The 17,707-nt window shown below is 42.7% G+C and overlaps 6 protein-coding genes across 7 annotated transcripts; 3 read left to right on the top strand and 3 right to left on the bottom strand.

Moving 5' to 3' along the window:
- The first annotated feature begins 4,450 nt into the window (after positions 1–4,450).
- Positions 4,451–8,599, top strand: Ir75d (Ionotropic receptor 75d). The gene is made up of 4 exons (XM_020953982.2): positions 4,451–6,417; positions 6,672–7,380; positions 7,440–8,300; positions 8,353–8,599. Exons 1-4 carry the CDS (start codon positions 6,033–6,035, stop codon positions 8,597–8,599), a joined length of 2,202 nt encoding a protein of 733 aa, XP_020809641.2. The 5' UTR covers positions 4,451–6,032.
- On the bottom strand, positions 8,571–12,020 carry Prp6 (pre-mRNA processing factor 6). 2 transcript variants are annotated; one of them, XM_020953975.2, is made up of 4 exons: positions 11,541–12,020; positions 9,957–11,475; positions 8,936–9,889; positions 8,571–8,873 (listed from the first exon to the last, which is right to left on the bottom strand). In XM_020953975.2, exons 1-4 carry the CDS (start codon positions 11,636–11,638, stop codon positions 8,649–8,651), a joined length of 2,796 nt encoding a protein of 931 aa, XP_020809634.2. In that variant the 5' UTR covers positions 11,639–12,020; the 3' UTR covers positions 8,571–8,648. The 2 variants fall into 2 exon arrangements, with proteins under 2 accessions (XP_020809634.2, XP_086694804.1); XM_086838678.1 differs by lacking the exon at positions 11,541–12,020 and having other exon boundaries at positions 9,957–11,316; positions 11,384–11,469.
- Positions 12,003–13,821, top strand: CSN1b (COP9 signalosome subunit 1b). Its single transcript, XM_020953976.2, has 2 exons — positions 12,003–12,149; positions 12,224–13,821. The coding sequence occupies exons 1-2, from the start codon at positions 12,117–12,119 to the stop codon at positions 13,757–13,759; spliced, it is 1,569 nt and encodes a 522-aa protein (XP_020809635.2). The 5' UTR covers positions 12,003–12,116; the 3' UTR covers positions 13,760–13,821.
- LOC110185242 (corepressor of RBPJ and splicing regulator) lies at positions 13,791–15,381 on the bottom strand. Its single transcript, XM_020953978.2, has 2 exons — positions 14,968–15,381; positions 13,791–14,889 (listed from the first exon to the last, which is right to left on the bottom strand). The coding sequence occupies exons 1-2, from the start codon at positions 15,037–15,039 to the stop codon at positions 13,855–13,857; spliced, it is 1,107 nt and encodes a 368-aa protein (XP_020809637.2). The 5' UTR covers positions 15,040–15,381; the 3' UTR covers positions 13,791–13,854.
- Positions 15,185–17,156, top strand: arx (asterix). Its single transcript, XM_020953980.2, has 2 exons — positions 15,185–15,661; positions 15,718–17,156. The coding sequence occupies exons 1-2, from the start codon at positions 15,488–15,490 to the stop codon at positions 16,066–16,068; spliced, it is 525 nt and encodes a 174-aa protein (XP_020809639.2). The 5' UTR covers positions 15,185–15,487; the 3' UTR covers positions 16,069–17,156.
- RpL26 (ribosomal protein L26) lies at positions 16,538–17,348 on the bottom strand. Its single transcript, XM_086838679.1, has 2 exons — positions 17,219–17,348; positions 16,538–17,158 (listed from the first exon to the last, which is right to left on the bottom strand). The coding sequence occupies exon 2, from the start codon at positions 17,139–17,141 to the stop codon at positions 16,689–16,691; it is 453 nt and encodes a 150-aa protein (XP_086694805.1). The 5' UTR covers positions 17,142–17,158; positions 17,219–17,348; the 3' UTR covers positions 16,538–16,688.
- Positions 17,349–17,707: the final 359 nt, after the last annotated feature.

The following is a 17,707-nucleotide window of genomic DNA, read 5'->3' as shown; positions in this document are numbered from 1 at the left end:
TCAGGAGGCATCTTATCTATTTTTACGTGGAGTGGCGAAGTGTGCGGATTCGATGTCGTCTTACGTGGGTTCTCTCATTCATTCGATCTTAATTGGTTCCGAGGCACTTCGTTTAGATTAGTTTGTGGACGAGTGGGAAATATACGGGAATTACCCAGTCAGGCGATAATTCTGTTCAACAAAAATAGAATGTGTTCGTCCGTGGTTTATCCAAATAATGTATCTTTAACGCACTTATGATAGAACTAATTGTATCTTATCCGAACATGTTAAAAGATAAAAGGGTTCAGTTTGGATTTTATGATATTTATTTCTAAAAACCGAATAATGCAATATAAATAATTTTGTTTGTTACAGGATATATTTTAAAATTCCTGTACCATAATTGTAGTCTTATTCAAAATTGTTAAAAATTACCCTAAACATTTGTTTCACTACCTCAAAAATTGCTTTGCTTATTGTTTTTTTTTTAAAGGTTTTATAAACCCAAGTGATTCCTGAAGCTCCCTAGTTAGTCTCTCTTATGATATTCTAAGACAACGTAGTATCTACTCATAGATTCATTATAAATGCCTAGTCAGCTCTCCATATTCACCCATCCCATCCTCTGCTCCAATCAACACTCATTTGTGTATATATTTCCCATCCAAACTAGTAGTTGATGAGCTGCGTAGACTGGCAGGAGGCCTGCTTTCCGTCTAATTGAGTTATTTAATCAGCTGCCTAGTCGAGTGGCCGCCCATTGCCGCTCGAAGCTGGCTATAATTTATAATCAACAAGTAATTAAGGCTTATGGCCGCAGCAGGATTCAAATTTCTAGTGGCGATGGGAGTTGAGTTCCCGGGGCCTAACCATGGACACCGGCAGCAATTAGAAAGTATGAAATAGAATGCCCGGAAATGGCCATGACCACGAATCCTTGTGTCCACAAAACCCTTAGGAAAGGGCTCATTAATCATTTATCTAGCGCCCTTTGGGGTCATTTATCTATATCGAATCAATTAGCGAACACCTTGAGGCCTGCGTTGGCGGAAAATAACTGAAGGAAAACGGCATGGAAACACCTTGCTTCCTTCACCTTTGTTCGGATTTCCTTTTTTCGTCCTTTGCTACGTGCCAATTTGGTTCGTTTTTATGCGCTCATTCGTAAATCTAAACAAATCATCAATTTTCACAAATTATACGCGATAGCCATCGCCATCGCCATCGCCACCCCACCGAGCTGTGTGTCCTTCGCATCCGTATCCGGCTAAGATCCTGCTCCTTTGAGCTTTCGACCTAATTGCCCGACTATCTGCTTTCCTGCTGCTGTTCCACCACTGTTCATTTTACATTCCATTAATTAATGTCAATGGCCGGCGAACTTTGACATATTGAGCTTTACTTTACAATCGGAAAAAAAGGAAATTTTGTGGTTTAATCTAATGGCGCATTAGGGAAAGTAAGGGAAATTAAGGTAAGTATTATGGGTTGTTGGAAATCAATGGGATTACATATTTTCGGGTCATTTGTGGACCTCTTATCAAAGCGGATTAAGTTGTCAAATTTTAAAAGGATATAAAGAGTTTGAAGTGCATTTAATGTTTGTAAAATCAATTGAAATAATTCCGTATAATATAAATAAAGCTCAAAAATTTCAATTGCCAAATATTTATTACTTCTTTTGATTCCATTCCTAAAAATCCCTTTAAAATACCCAGTAATTCCTTTAATTAACTCAAAAGTACATACATTCGGGTCTCAATCAAAAGGATACCCATAGATTTATCTTCATTTCCACACAACATAAATTATCCCACCAAATTTATGAGTTGCCAATCAATATTAATTGCCTGTGATACACATCGCAGCCCATTTCATTAGCCACCTGACACGCCTGGAGAAACGATTTAACTTAAATCGCTTTCACCACACTCCACAGGACCTCCGTCTAGCACGACAAACGACCATAAAATACTTAAATAAAAAATATTAAGGGGAGACAGAGAAAATCGTGCAAATAAAATAAAAATGAACAGGAGGCGCACAATTTAATCCGAATTTGACTCGATCAGACACATTGCATTGAGGAGCTTCGCGCCATTCAAGGATTCAACGGGTCCCGGCCCTTGATAAATGGCACCCCATATTAATAACATATGTGTGGGCGTGTCCTTTATCTCTGTATCTTCTTCCGTCGTGGGTGTGTTCTCCAGTCCATATACATACACTGAGATACCTTTGATTGATAAGGCTGCCTAAGCGTGTTTGCTCAACAAGGGCAGGACTAAGGACGACGAGGGCTAAGGGTAAACGGAGGACGAGCTAACGAATGAATGAGCGATTTTGCACCTTTTCAACAGGTTTCTCGGGGCTCTCTTATGTTCAGGCAAATTGAAAACGGGGAGTCAATAAAGCTGTAGACAGTCAGACATGGCCAAGGGCTAGGCCGGTATCCTTTTGAATGGATATATGTTACATTAGGGTGGCTAACAGGATTTTCTGACACGTGCTCGTGTATTATTATAAAATATTTATTACAAAAAATATGATTTAAATATATAAAATGATCCATTTTATATTCGCTTGCTTTTAGTATTACTTCTTTATCTTTATTTTATGTATTTTATTTAACTGGTTGTATAAATAAACACACAATTACCAAGGCTTACGTGTCGTATACGTAATATTCATGATTTTAGTATATACAATTATTTATTTGTTTAATAAAATTCGATACATATCCATTTATTTGTACCTATTTTTTTTATTTTGTATGCTTTATTTAAATGATTCTAAAAATAAAAATAAAACTACCAAGGCTTACGTGTCGTATACGTAATATTTATAATTTAAATATATATAATTATTTATTTGTTCAATGAAAGCTTATATATTTGTTTTATTTTTGGTAACTCTATTTTGTATTCTTTACTTAACTGATTTTAGAAATAAACATATAATTAGCACAGCTTATGTGTCGTATACGTAATATTTATGATTTAAATATAAAAAATTACTTAATTGTTTAATAAAATTCTATATAGTTGCATTTATTTGATCCTATTTTTCTTTATTTTGTTTGCTTTTGTTAACTGATTGTAGAAAAAAAGCATACAATTACCAAGGCTTACGTGTCGTATACGTAATATTCATGTATTTAACTTTATTTCAGCTTTTAAGAGACCCATCTTAACCCTAGAAGGTCCATCCTATTTCACATTCTGCACGTGTGTCTGTCCAATGATGGATTAAATGTATTTCAAAGGCGTGAAAGCCAAAAGGTAGCACAAAGTAGCACATTGTGGTTGCATAATAAACATCAAGCATACTTCAATTTAGCTTAGCCAAAGGCTACACAAAATACGACACAACAAAGAATAACAGGACCCTCTTAGGGATGCCGACAAAAAAAGGGTAGCAAAGGTTACAAAAAACCCTCTATAAATACTTACACTAATTGTCAAAGGTTTTTCGGCCTTTTGTACCTTATGCAAATCACACATAACTCGCCGCAAAACTTGTGCAGTCAAGTGAAAGATCTCCGATAATTGCAATGCCTTCAAAGGATAATCCCAATGGGGATAAATGGGTCACCAAAACCCCTTTCCGATTCTACCTACAGATTTGCATTAATTTACGCTCAATAAACCCGACAAACAGCAATTTGAAGTACAGGATGAAAGCGAAAACTCACTTCATGTGCGAGAAGCAATCATAAACTTTTTCATCCCCATACGGATTACACGAGTACCAAAACCCGCAAGTACTACAAGTAAAGTTATAAAAAATTAACTGACCAAGCAAACACACAGCATAAAAATTATAAAAGTAGTTCAACATGACAGCCGCACGTCCAGAAACATGAACAAAATGATTAATGGCCAGGCCATCATCTAACAACGGCAAATTACTCACTGCAAAGTGAAAAAAGAATGTTCCTTATTTTCAAGTTTAGGTAAGTCTTAGCGCCACAGGATAACATACTAAAAAATTACAGGATTTAGGAAATAAAGGGTATTAAAAACACATTAAAAGGGTGCTAAATTTGTAGTAATATTAATTTGCATTAAGTTAAACCATAACCATAAATTAATTGAATGGTATGATTTTGTAATGCTTCTAGAAATAAAATACTTATTTATTTCTTATTATATATATATTCTCTAATGTAGTTCTCACACCCTTTACATTGATTTCTTTTACATAACTTGTATTACAGATATATTCCCTCGACCCAATTAGTATCGAATATACTTATTATATATATTCTCTAATGCAGTTCTCACACCCTTTACATTGATTTATTTTACATAACTTGTATTACAGATATATTCCCTCGACCCAATTAGTAAATCAATCTAAAATTCAGCTACCCTCTTCTAAATTATCTTCAGTTTCCTTTTCAAACTTTAATTGATCCGGAAAATGTTTTCAGAGTGGAAAAACTAGCTTGTTCCTGCTCGTTTTCGGTGGATGAATGATTAGAGTTGGCCGGCAAAAACCCCCTAAATCTTGATTCGTCCTTGGCATGTCTCGCCACTCGCCGAAATCTGTGTGCGATAATCTGGTGTTGCAATCAGCGCTACATATAGTCCGGGTCCAATGCCACTAATGGCTGCCACTTTGTACGGCCATTTTGCAGGGCCTTCCTTTCCGGTCTGCCTTCCCTGTCCTCTTATTTCCGCTTTTCCGGCCATTTGTTTTTCCTGTTGTTATTCTCCGACGGTTTTTTCCTTCTGGCTGCGCTACGCTTCAATAACTTTTATCACTTTTAATTGGATTTTTCTTTATAGTCAACGCATGTCTTAGGAGACTAACACATGTTCAGATTGTAATTGTGTTAATGTCGTATGTGTGGGCCATACGTGTTCTAGCCATTGTTTTTGTTATTGTTATTGTCCTTGTGACATCAGGCTAATACCAGTTTCTTTTTGCCGGCGTAATGTGTGAGTGTGTTCATACATATGTATGTATGTGTTTCGGCCCCAAAGTTTGGTTAAATTTGCTTACTTTTTTTGTTCTCTTATTTCCTATTCAATTTTCTTAATTGCTTCTTAATGCTTGTGCTTTCGGCTGAAACTTTTGCTCTTTAACTGATTTTCTTCTGCTTATTTAAAGTTGGTTTTTAAGCCGGAAAGAAGATTTTGTATGCACAATTTAACCCGAGGAGAGAGTTTGTTTAAAAGTAGTTTGAGTGAATGTAGCATGAGTTGAAAATTTGTTAGCGAAGGAGGAAAATGAGAACAATTTGGTAAGTTATATGCTAAAATTTTAAGGCCTTTATGCTGAAATATGTAATTTCCAAAAACCTTTCTAGAATTTAAACAATTAAGCTAAAGTCATACCTCAATCCTAAAATATATGCATTTTTATATGACAATTTATTTGGCAAATTACATTTTAAAAAACTCATAACTAGGCCAAAAATGGATTAATTTTAATTTGGAAACCGGTGTTTCGTTAATTTTAATTAGGTTAATAAATTTGCATAGTGTATTTAAAATTAAAATTTTTATCAATTTTAACAATGTAACCCCTTATAAAATTTCAAAAAATTTGTAAAAAAATTTCTTTCCAAAGAGGCCTAGAAAGATTCGCCTGCTCATTCTGATCAAGATCCTTCAAACCATTACAAGCTCCTGACTAAAATTATAATACCCTGCTTGGATATAAAAAAATAAAACCAAAAAACCCATCGAATACAGAGAAACTTTCGAAATCCGTTCACTAGTCTCAAGACACATCCGCAACCTGGCGACCATGAAAGTTACGAGTAGGTGATTATCCGAAAGCCAAAGCCAAGTCCTGAAACTCTCTGCCGACTTTCTCCATTCCCCGGTTGTCGTTGACACGTAATTGACTTTGTCCGCACTTTCCACGAGGACAATTTGTGCGCCACTTGCTTGGACCAATTAAACGCCATCGATGACCAATTGCAGTTGTCGCGAAATTGCTCGCGAAGATTGCCCAACGTAATGACAGCAGATGGGGGGATTGGATTTCCAGCACCGAACAGTGTCCAGTGAACCGTAATCAATGCATAATTTTTAATGCAATTTCTTGAATGCAATTACAGTCGTGAATGTCTTTTGGCTATAAAAGAGAACAGAACGGGACCAGAGCGACAAAAAAATACGAGTCCTGCCGTGCTGGGGAAAATGCAAAAGCGAATGGACAGCAACTCGTTAATATTCGGAGTGATGAAAGTTCAAGTTATCCTCCTGCTCCGTTGGCTACCCCTGCTATTTTTCGTCGCTGCCATCAGTGCGGCGGGGCCACGTGTCACTGGCAGCTGGCGGAGCGAATATTCCCTGGAGGATCCGGGTCCAAGCTCGAAAACACCGTGGGGCAATCAGTTGCCGGATATGCTAGTCGCTTACTATCGCCACCACGGCGTTCACAGTCTGATGCTGGTCGTTTGTCACACGGACATTGGTGAATTAACCCACTGCATGCAATGTGCTTTTCGCACAAATTTATGACCCAACAATGCACTGGAAAAAAATACAAGAATAATAAGAGATATATTTTTAAGAATTCTGCAAAATATTTCATTTTAAAGAGAGTGTGTGCTTGTTGTTTTTAAGCCTTTAAAGCTCTATACAAATTCTTCAAATTAATATTTATATCATGCACTAGGAATACTCACAAGTTTTGTTCTCTATTGTCCTGTTTTTTTCCTTTCTCAGCGGATGCTCGCCTTTGGACGCTGTGGCAGCACTTCAACCTCAATGATTTCTATGTGCAGGTCAGTACAGAGACATCGTTGAGGGACCTGCAATATGTCGATGTCCTGGATGAACTGGAGGACGCTCCACCCCCTCAGACTTTCCAACCCAACAACTCCACCCACTGGGCCACATCGTTTATACTTCCCAAGTCGTCCTACAAATTGGGTATCCTTTTGTTGGAATTCCGCAGCGAGTGTGCCTTGAACCTGCTCCGTTGGTCAGCGGCATCGGAACACAATTACTTCACCACCAATCGGTTTTGGTTACTTCTCACTGAGGATGAGGCAGACATTGATCTACTGGAGGATCCTGAGATATTTATACCGCCGGATAGCGAATTGAGAGTACTCCACCATGAGACCACAGATGGTAACTTTTCTTCGAGCCTGATTGATCTGTATAAGGTGGCTGTCTGGAAGCCCCTGAAGAGAACCTTGGTGGGTAAGAATATCCGAAATCCGAGGCATATTATCCATGCCCTGCAGCACTTTGGTTCGGCAATAACCTATAGGCAAAATCTTGAGGGGATTGTCTTCAATACGGCCATAGTTATTGCCTTTCCTGATCTCTTTACCAACATTGAGGACTTGTCGCTTCGGCATATTGATACCATATCCAAGGTTAATCATCGGTTGATGCTGGAACTGGCCAACAGGTTGAATATGAGGTGGGAGAACATACAATTATACAACTATAAATTATTTAAATTAATCAATCCCATTTCAGTTACAATACTTATCAAACCATCAACTATGGCTGGCGACAAGCCAATGGTTCGTTTGATGGCTTGATGGGTCGCTTTCAGCGATACGAACTGGACTTTGCTCAGCTGGCCATCTTTATGAGATTGGATCGTATTGCTCTAGTCGATTTTGTGGCTGAGACTTATCGCGTACGAGCTGGAATTATGTTTCGACAGCCTCCGCTATCGGCTGTGGCCAATATATTTGCCATGCCCTTTGAGAATGATGTGTGGGTCTCGATCCTAATGCTGCTCATCATAACTACGATTGTCTTGGTCGTGGAACTACTCTTTTCACCGCATACCCATGATATGTCCTATATGGATACGTTGAACTTTGTTTGGGGAGCTATGTGCCAGCAGGGATTTTATGTGGAGGTTCGGAATCGATCAGCTAGGATCATAGTCTTCACTACATTTGTGGCAGCCCTTTTCTTATTTACCTCCTTCTCGGCTAATATAGTCGCTCTGCTGCAGAGTCCCTCGGATGCGATTAGATCGCTTACTGATCTGGGCCAGTCGCCCCTTGAGATAGGTGTTCAGGATACGCAGTACAATAAGATATACTTTACAGAGTCCACTGATCCTGTGACCAAGAATTTGTATCACAAGAAAATTGCCTCCAAGGGCGACAATGTCTATATGCGCCCGGTTTTGGGAATGGAAAGAATGCGAACTGGGTTATTCGCATATCAAGTTGAACTGCAGGCTGGCTATCAAATCGTCAGCGACACCTTCAGTGAGCCAGAAAAGTGTGGATTGATGGAGTTGGAGCCATTTCAGTTGCCCATGTTGGCCGTTCCCACCAGGAAGAATTTTCCCTACAAGGAACTCATACGAAGACAGTAAGTAAGAATCCCAAAATAGCCGCAAGATTTACGCACTTTTCTCCCCCAGATTACGTTGGCAACGGGAGGTGAGCCTGGTGAATCGCGAGGAACGGAAATGGATACCACAGAAGCCGAAATGCGAAGGCGGAGTGGGTGGCTTTGTCTCCATTGGCATCACCGAATGCCGCTATGCCCTGGGCATCTTTGGCTGCGGAGCTGCCGCCAGCTTTGGTCTCTTTCTCTGCGAGTTAATCTTCAAGCACTTTAAGTTAGTCTATGGCATTCTTAAAGGATATCGAGAGATGCAGCGCTAAGACTGCACAAGACAATATATATTTTATAAAATAAAAAAAGAAACTTAGCTTAGATAGGGATGGACAGTTCCCGGACAACAGCGCGCAGCGTCTCCGGTGTTTTGAACTGCCAATTTTGGATGTTCTTGCTGACGCGACACCATGACTCGCCGTGCGTTGGTTCTGCGGCAATACAGCGATCCAGGACTTCCTTCTGTTGCTGCTCCGTGCCGTGAAGCAATTCAAACTTGTAAAAATACGCCCAAGCATCACCTAGATCTGGATCAATTTTAACCTGTAACAAACCAGCGGTTAGATTGACTTATACTTTATAAGAAACTATATATCATTACTTACCGTTCGATTGAACCAATCCCTGCACTTTGAGAACTTGTGTTCCGACCAGAAAAGCTTCGACACAGCCAACAGCACATGGGGATCGTGCTCGCACTTCTTGAGCGCATCCACAGACTTGGTCTTGCGCTGAGGTTTCGTTTCCATAAAGATGGCCTCTGCCCAGAGTTCCCCAGCATTGGGGCATTCCTGCAGTGCTCGAGCCATCATGGTGCTGGCTATCTCCTTTAGACCTGCACGCAGTTCTACCCGTATGGCCTCCAGCCATAGAACAGCCACCTTGGGATTACGTAAACGACCTCGCTCAAGGATGGAACGCGCCTTGGTCAACACTCCCTTGCGCTCCTCCAGATTCGCAGACAAAATCCACAGCGGAATGGACGTTGGGCACTTCTTCAGGCCCAGCGTGTAGGTGGCAGCCGCATCATCTGTTCGCCGCTGTTGCTCCTCAATCTGACCCTTCATCATCCAAAGTTTTGGGAAATCGGGGAATACTTCCACAGCCTCTTCAAGCAACCGCAGTGCTTCGTCAAATCGCTCCAACGCCCATTCCAAACGAGCTGACTTCATCATCACTCTTGGCGTGGGAGCCGATCCTCTGGCCTTGGCTAGCAAACGCCGCGCACGTTCGTATTCTGAATTCTCCGACTCCAGCTTAACGGCAGCCAACCAAATGTCCTCTGAATTGGGATTGGCCTGGAAGGCCAACGAGAGAATCCCTCTTGCCGCAGGCACATCACCGGCCATCCATTTAGATTTCGCGCCCATCAGCCACAGAATCTCTGATTTGGGACAATGAGCAACAGCACGTTGCAGCAATGCTTCCAGGGATTCGCGTGTGCCGTGGTTCTTCTCGAAGTAAGCAGCTCGTAGCCAAATACTCTTCTTGGAGGGAAACACCTGCAGGGCATGAGCGAAGACTGCCCGGGCACATTCAAAAGCATTCTCCTTGGCGCACTACAAGATGGATAAATATTATTATATAGGAAATATAGAATATATAATATAAAATATTTTTACTTACAAAGTCCGCATCATCAATCCAAGTCTGCTTGCGATCCTCCTCCTCTACTCCTATGCCAATTACTGCCTTCACAATGGCCTGACAGCAGTTGACGGCTCCCGATTTCTCCGACTCGATGGCCTCCTGGAACCAGTGATCGCGATTGATTTCCACCCCATTGACGGTAAGCGAAGTCAGCGAACGATCAATGATTTTCTCCACCATGTGAATGTTTCCATTGGCTTCCTCTAACTTGGCAGCTGTTGTCCAAATCTGCCGATCCGTTGGTATATTCTCACGAGCTTTGTTCAAAACCTTTCGGGCATTTTCGTAGGTTTCCAAACGGGCAAGGGCCAACCAGAGTTCCACACTGGTGTTACAGCATTCCACAGCTCGGGAAAGTAGAATGCGGGCATCATCTGGATTCTCCAGCTCCACGGCAGCTTTCCACAGACGGACAGAGTTAGGGATGTGCTCCAAAGCCTTGCGAAATACGCGGCGCTTGGCTTTTGTTTCTGTCTCCAAATCGGCAGCCTTTATCCAAATTCTAACAGATGTTGGAATATGACGAGCAGCTTGTGCTATGACCGCCTTTGCCGTATCCGGGGGCTGAAGGCGTGCTGCCTCCAGCCAAAGATCCTCCGACTGGGGATTCATTTCGCAACCTCGCATTATTAGATTTCTTGCCATCTGAACCTTGCCAGTGACCTCCTCCAACCGGGCAGAGGCTATCCAAGCGGGCGGATGGTTGGGATTCGTTTCCCGAACACTCTTCAGCAGCAAGCGGGCCTTCTTAATGTCATTGATATCGCCGCCATAGGTGGGAATCATACTCTGCAGGTCGGTGAGGTAGCCCTTAGGATCCACCACCGTTTGGCCAGTTACGGAATCAGAAACCTGTGATAACTTCACATTCATCAGGGTATTACGAGCCTGGCCAATCTTTCGCAAATCCAAATCTCCTGTGGGTGTTAGCATGCCTGGTGTGGCTACTCCAGGTACCATAGAGGCTAAGCCAGACGAGGGATCCAACGTGGAGGATGATTCGCCGCCCAGACTCCTCGATAGCACACTGTCCGGCAAGGGAGTAAACTTCTCCGCCCGGGGATTCCTTTGCTTTCGGTTGCGACTGTCACCTACCTCTGGTATGGTGGACCATTCCTCTGAAGTGACGCTGGCCAGGGAGCGTTTGAGGTCACTAAATTGCTGCTGGATCTTTGGTCGCTCCTGGCGATAACGCTCCAGATCCTCACGCAGCCTCCTGTCACGATACTCCTTACGCTTCTCGTCCATGCGCTTGTCTATCGAATCGTAGATGGCATCCGCCTCCTCGTCATCCTTGTCGTACGGATCCTTGGAGAACAGGGAGCCGCTGTAACCACTAAACTCGTCATAGTTTGAGTCGTTCAAGTCTTCGTCCTCCTCTTCTTCTTCGTCTTTTTTCTTACGTTTGGTGGCCGGCGGAGCGTGCCGATCGTCGGACACATCGTTGGCATCACGGGCTGGACCAATATCGGATCGGGTGGTGAAGCCAGTTGCTCTGAAATTATATAGAAACCATTAGCAAAGTTTGTTGGTGAAGAACGCACAATTTTCGGAACTTACCCGCGACCAACACCGGCCACATAGCCCAAGGGAGCGGGAACGCCCAGGAAATGCTTCTTATTACGGTTGGCTATTACCGCTGCCGTTATGTTCGACATATTGATATGGTTTTATTTTTATACTTCTACCGTTTTATTTACTTTATTTCACAAACAATTGAAAGTTTATCACTGCGTTGTGCCCGTCTTCTTCTTCTTGTCTCTGGGAAAACAGTGTTTGAAAGTACTGGTAGATATCGATGCAGTCAGCTAAGGGTGACCAAACAAAGTCACAGTTACGAAAACTGTGATTTTGTGCTCTCTTCTTATGTTATTTATTTATTAAATATATTTTTTTAGAGTTTTATTTCAAAGTCTACATAAAACTATTTTGAACAGTTTTTTATAAGTACACAAAATAAAGATAAAACTAATATTGGTATTTGAGAGTTGAATATACTTTTTCTCGTGACTCCGATTGTCCCATCTCCAACTCGTGCCGGTATCGATGCGAAAAATTGGAATCATTTGCAAATCGGAACAAATAAATTGACGGAACGAGAACTTAAGAGAATTTTTATACGCAAATCGCCGCAAGATGCCCGTCCTGCCGATTCCGCCACTTATGCAGGTGAGAATAGTCATCAGACTACGCCATAGATCGGTTATTTCATTACTGACAATTGTGTATTTTGCAAACAACAGAACGCTGTGGAGCCGATGCAAGTGGATGCGCCGCCCAACGAGGACAATGAGAACAATGAGGAGCAGCAGATTGTGGTGGAGAATCCGAGCATCGATTTAGAAGTTTACGCCAATCAATACTCGGGAATCGTGCGGCTTGATCGTCTGATTTACGTTGCGGACGTTTGCCCAGTCTTGGCAGTGGAGGCCCTGAAAATGGCCATTACCTATGTCCAGAGTACCTACAACGTCAATCTCTACCAGGGGCTCCACAAGCGATTGGCCGATCTGAATGCCGGAAATGCACCTGCTCCGCCGGCTGTCAGTGATCAGCAAGCTGCCGCTGCTGCAGCAGCTCCGGCCGCTGCTCCCTTGCCGGATATAGCCGCTCAGCCAGTGGCCCAGGCCCAGGGACAGGCTCAGCCCGCCGGCGAGAAGGATGCCTTCGCCTATGACGCCGTTTGGGTGGACACTAAGATGAAGAAGGCTGCTCTAAAGCTGGAGAAACTGGACTCTGATCTGAAGAATTACAAGTCCAATTCGATCAAGGAGAGCATACGTCGTGGTCACGATGATCTGGCCGATCATTATCTTAGCTGCGGCGACCTTACCAACGCCCTCAAATGCTACTCCCGGGCCAGGGATTACTGCACCAGTGGCAAGCATGTGGTTAACATGTGCCTGAACGTCATCAAAGTGTCCATCTATCTGCAAAACTGGGCCCACGTCATGAGCTACATTTCCAAAGCGGAGAGCACTCCCGATTTCGCCGAGGGCTCCAAGGAAGCCAACGCCCAGGTGCACACTCGGTTGGAGTGCGCCGCCGGACTGGCTGAGTTGCAGATGAAGAAGTACAAGGTGGCTGCCAAGCACTTTCTCAACGCCAACTTTGATCACTGCGATTTCCCCGAGATGATCTCCACCAGCAATGTTGCAGTCTATGGTGGACTTTGCGCCTTGGCCACCTTCGATCGACCAGAGCTAAAGCGCTTGGTCATTGCCTCCACATCGTTCAAACTCTTCTTGGAACTGGAGCCGCAGCTGCGGGATATTATATTCAAGTTCTATGAAAGCAAGTATGCCTCGTGCTTGACTCTGCTGGATGAAATCCGAGACAATCTGCTGATAGACATGTATATAGCGCCCCATGTCTCCGCTCTCTACACCAAGATACGTAATCGGGCGCTGATCCAATACTTTAGTCCCTATATGTCCGCAGACATGCACAAAATGGCCATGGCCTTTAATTCATCGGTTGGGGATTTGGAGAACGAGGTCATGCAGCTGATATTGGACGGACAGATCCAGGCGCGCATCGATTCGCACAACAAGATCCTGTACGCCAAGGAGGCGGACCAGAGGAACAGCACCTTCGAGCGAGCTCTGATTATGGGTAAGCAGTATCAACGCCACGCCAGGATGCTCATCCTAAGGGCTGCCATGCTCAAGAGCCACATCCATGTAAAGAGCATCTCTCGCGAGGGAGGAAGCAATCATGGCGCCGAGCTCTGCGTCTCCGCTGGATCCTCTACAACAGCTCAGCTGGCCAGGATCTAATTTCGTGACCAAGGATTTTATAAAATGTCAGTTTTGAAGAGGATATAAAAAATGATTAATTAGTTTATTGGTGGATTGATTTCACGAGGAAAGTCTCATCGCCTGGCATGATAATTCCGGCCGTCTCTCTCCCTTCTCCTATCTCTGCTGACGGAACGAGAGCGTTCTCTGGACCGAGAACGATCCCTGCGATTCCTTTGCTCATCCCTTCGTCGGTGGTGACGGTCCTCAGCATCCCTGGATCTATGTTGACAGCTTCTCTTGTCAACTTTGTGATTACTTCTGCCATTGTCTTCACTATCCGAGGATGAGGACGATGAAGACGAGCTACTGTCACCAACTGAAGATTTCCGCTCCTTTTTTCCTGATTTTTCACTCTTAGATTTTCGTTTCTTTCCATCCTTCTCATCTTTATGCTTTTTGGCCTTTTTCTTTGAAGATTTCTTGATGGCTTGGTCGCCCTTACGCTTCATGCGCTCAATCTTCTCCAGCTTTTTCAAGAGCTTCAATTTTTGCTTCTTCGAAAGCGATTTAAGAAAGAGAAGCTCTGGGTTCTGTGGTTGAGAGCTGGCTGCCTCCTCCTCGCCATCGCTGGGCACTAGTTGATGCTGCTGGCGGATAGCGTGAATGCTCTGTAGTTCCATTGCCGATCGCTTCATCATGAAACCGTCCTCTTTCATCTGCTCTTCAAGGACGTTCTTGGACATTATATCGGTGGCCTCGCTCTCTGCGTGTAATTTTCTAGCTTCGCTCATCGAGATGCTGTACATACTGCACTCTTTGTCTGTGTTGATGTGGCCCCACTTGTGGCACTTCAAGCAACGAACATTGCGCACTTGGATACCGAAGGGCTGGTCCCGGATCTCTGTGTCACCCTTGCAATATGACTCTCGGGGAGCATTGTATTTTCGCTGCCACTCAAACTTGTACTCAGGCTCGTTGTCGTCCTTTTCACGTTCTTTTCGCACTCCTGGAGGTGGCTCGTACATGAAGTTAACACTCAGCTTATCCTTGCTGTCCTTGCTCAGCATAGCCTTGTTCTCGTGCAGATTCTGTTCCTTTTCATACTGATTTCGCAGCTCCTCCTGCTTCTTTTTGTACGCCTCCGCCTGCTGCTCTGCCATCCATACCTGCAAGAGGATTCCGTATCATCATATTGCAACTTCATTGAAGAAAATCTCAATTTCATCAGAGGAATTAGTACATACCCTTTTCAGATTGTCCCTGGAGGCGGGGTGAAAGAATTTCTTGCACATGTAGTTGTTGAATCCCTTGCCCATCTTGCTGCCGTTCTTCTGAAGCTAGTAAAATGAATAAAAATTATTTATTTCACTTTTTTTATAAATATTTTTCACAGCTGCGATGTTTATAGATAGATAGCAGTGCTGGTCAACGGCTACAACAAAAAAAAAACTAGAGATGAACGCTGGGGCACGCTATGCAATACTTTAAATAAATATCGTTTGATGCAACATTGAAAGATGCAAGTTCAATGAAAGTAAAATTAAGTAATACACAATTTAGGAAAAGCAATTTATAATTTTCACAGAATATAAATGCCCAGATAAGAAATATTTGTTTCACACGTGACAACTATCAGACGGCTATTAACATTTAATAGCACTAGAATTCCAAGTTCGTTCGCTTACCAACACTTTATCTGCAAGAAGCGCGAGGCATAAACAAAAAAACAGCAACGCGAGATTCGCATCTATTTTATTATTAAGCATGGACTGCGATGAATCAGATATGGTATACTGCCCGTACAACAACGAGCACAAAATGCTGCGCAAGAAACTGCAACAGCACATTCTGAAATGCCGTGAGTTATACAAGGACCAGGTGAATCTAATGGTCTGCCCCTTCAATAAGGGGCATTTGATCCCAGAACCAGAATACTATGTAAGTTAACCCGAATATATTAAGCATACTGCTCCTAAACCCCATTATTTTTATAGTCACATCTCAAAACCTGTGACGACCGCAAGATAATAGTCCAGTATCAGACCAGTGCGGCTGCCGTTTTGAGCGAAGACACTAAGCACGCCAAGATCGAGTGCGAGGAGAACTGGGATGACGACGACACACCCGATTACGATCCTCAGGCCTATTGTGCCAGCGCCAACATAGTTAGGGAGCCCCCTGGAATGTTCCCATCGCAGCGAAAGGCATTCATTAAGGAGGAAAAGCAGCGCAAGTTGGGCGAGGACTACGAGGAGAAGCCGAAACCGGCGAAGGGCAAGAACCGCGAGGTGAATCGTCCCGGTCCGTACGATTCCAACAAGCAGCGCTCCGGACGCCGTTACTGAGGATGTATTTGATCTTGCTAATGCACAACACAAAAACCAAAGCCATAAAGTGTCTTCTTATATATAATAGATATACATATCTGATAAAAAAGCTCGAATACAAACAATAAATTTATGTTAATTTTCCTAAATCATACAATCCCTGTTCGTTAAGAATCTTTAATTGTTTATAGAAATGGAAAAAACTATTTAACGATTTAATTTAAGACAATCAAGCATGAAAATATAGGCAAGGCTGAAAGCCCAGAAGTGAAGATTTAGAATTTCACGAACTAATCCTACACTTTTCTTTCACAATTTTATGTTTATCAAGAAATCTTTTCAACCAAAACAATTGAGAAAACAATACAAAACAATTCACTTGCTTATCAACAAAATAATGCAAAGCACACTAGACTCCTAGGTCGCCAAGTCAGTTCTTAAACAGCTCAAAGATTGATACATTTAAAAGGAAACGAAACATTGTCAATTTTTTGCGAAAAATCAACTGTTCTTTATTGTAAAGAATAGCGCCATTTTCACACGCGATTTTTAGTTGTTTTTTACACTAATCGTTACGGTAAAAACAGTAAACAGTGACGTCACAGAGGCGATTGCGATCCAAACTGTTTGCCGGTAATTTACGCGGTCTCCATAGGCTGGGCAGCGGCGGTCTCCTCAGTGTACTTGCCCTTGTCCTTGCCGAGAGCAGCCAGACGTCCCTTGCCACGACGCTCCAGGATGGCCTTGCGGTCCTTGTCGAGCTTCAGCTTGACAATCAGCACGTTGCTGGGGTGGATGCCCACGTAGACGTTGGTGCCGTTGGCGTTCTCGCGCTGGATCTTCTCAATGTAGACGACGAACTTCTTGCGGTAGGCCTGGACAACCTTGCCCACCTGGTTAGTCTTTAAGTGGCCGCGGATGACCTGGACCTCATCGTCCCGACGAATGGGCATCGAGCGCACGTTGTACTTCTGGCGCAGCTCCTTCGACAGCGGGGCGGACATGAGCCGACGACGGATGTGGGAGGGAGCCTGGAAGTGGCGCTTGCGGTTCTTCCTGCGCGACGACGACACGAACTTGTTCAGTTTCATCTTGCTTGTGCTGCGAACTGTAAACAAAATGGGTGCACTGCATTAGTTTACGTTTCTCGGAAATTCGAAATATTTACTTTATCGAGTCTGGCCATGCCTTGCCTCCCGTTTTTCATTGTTTATATGCAATAATATGCAAGGATGGCAGGCCAAAAACGAAATTAACCACGAAAACGCACTTACCGTCGAAAAACAACGAAAAGAAAGAAATTTGACAGCTTAGTGGTGGCAAAACATTGGGCGCTATCGATATTTTGCACTATCGATGTTTTGATATTTTTCTTTTTTAGTAATTCAAGGTTCAAAATACAAATTTTTTCATAATTTTTATTTCGATTTTTAGTCTTTAATATTAAGATAATAAAATATAATTTCTAAATGTAGGATTTTAGGTTTTATATTTGCAATCCGATTAGTATCGATAACAACAAAACTTACCAACACTTGATGTCAGTAATAAATGTCAAACAGGTCTGGTAAGATTTAGTATTTAAATTTGAATGCTTGTATTTTACATATGATTTTAAAAAATATATATCTAAACTCATTAAATACTTTATAAATAT

Source organism: Drosophila serrata, unplaced genomic scaffold (genome assembly GCF_035046125.1).
Source record: "Drosophila serrata isolate PLE 108 unplaced genomic scaffold, ASM3504612v1 contig_359, whole genome shotgun sequence".
Classification (NCBI taxonomy): Eukaryota; Metazoa; Arthropoda; class Insecta; order Diptera; family Drosophilidae; genus Drosophila; species Drosophila serrata.
The sequence above is the reverse complement of the archived record's forward strand: the minus strand, read 5'-3'. Positions and strand labels throughout refer to the sequence as shown.

Coding starts and splice junctions, on each gene's coding strand:
- Prp6 (XM_020953975.2), bottom strand. CDS start 11,638: ATGTCGAACATAACGGCAGCGGTAATAGCCAACCGTAATAAGAAGCAT. Junction 11,476..11,540: donor GTGGCCGGTGTTGGTCGCGG/GTAAGTTCCGAA, acceptor ATATAATTTCAG/AGCAACTGGCTTCACCACCC. Junction 9,890..9,956: donor GGATTGATGATGCGGACTTT/GTAAGTAAAAAT, acceptor TCCATCTTGTAG/TGCGCCAAGGAGAATGCTTT.
- LOC110185242 (XM_020953978.2), bottom strand. CDS start 15,039: ATGGGCAAGGGATTCAACAACTACATGTGCAAGAAATTCTTTCACCCC. Junction 14,890..14,967: donor CCAGGGACAATCTGAAAAGG/GTATGTACTAAT, acceptor ATCCTCTTGCAG/GTATGGATGGCAGAGCAGCA.
- CSN1b (XM_020953976.2), top strand. CDS start 12,117: ATGCCCGTCCTGCCGATTCCGCCACTTATGCAG. Junction 12,150..12,223: donor CGATTCCGCCACTTATGCAG/GTGAGAATAGTC, acceptor TGCAAACAACAG/AACGCTGTGGAGCCGATGCA.
- RpL26 (XM_086838679.1), bottom strand. CDS start 17,141: ATGAAACTGAACAAGTTCGTGTCGTCGTCGCGCAGGAAGAACCGCAAG.
- arx (XM_020953980.2), top strand. CDS start 15,488: ATGGACTGCGATGAATCAGATATGGTATACTGCCCGTACAACAACGAG. Junction 15,662..15,717: donor TCCCAGAACCAGAATACTAT/GTAAGTTAACCC, acceptor TTATTTTTATAG/TCACATCTCAAAACCTGTGA.
- Ir75d (XM_020953982.2), top strand. CDS start 6,033: ATGCAATTTCTTGAATGCAATTACAGTCGTGAATGTCTTTTGGCTATA. Junction 6,418..6,671: donor CGTTTGTCACACGGACATTG/GTGAATTAACCC, acceptor TTCCTTTCTCAG/CGGATGCTCGCCTTTGGACG. Junction 8,301..8,352: donor AAGGAACTCATACGAAGACA/GTAAGTAAGAAT, acceptor TTTCTCCCCCAG/ATTACGTTGGCAACGGGAGG.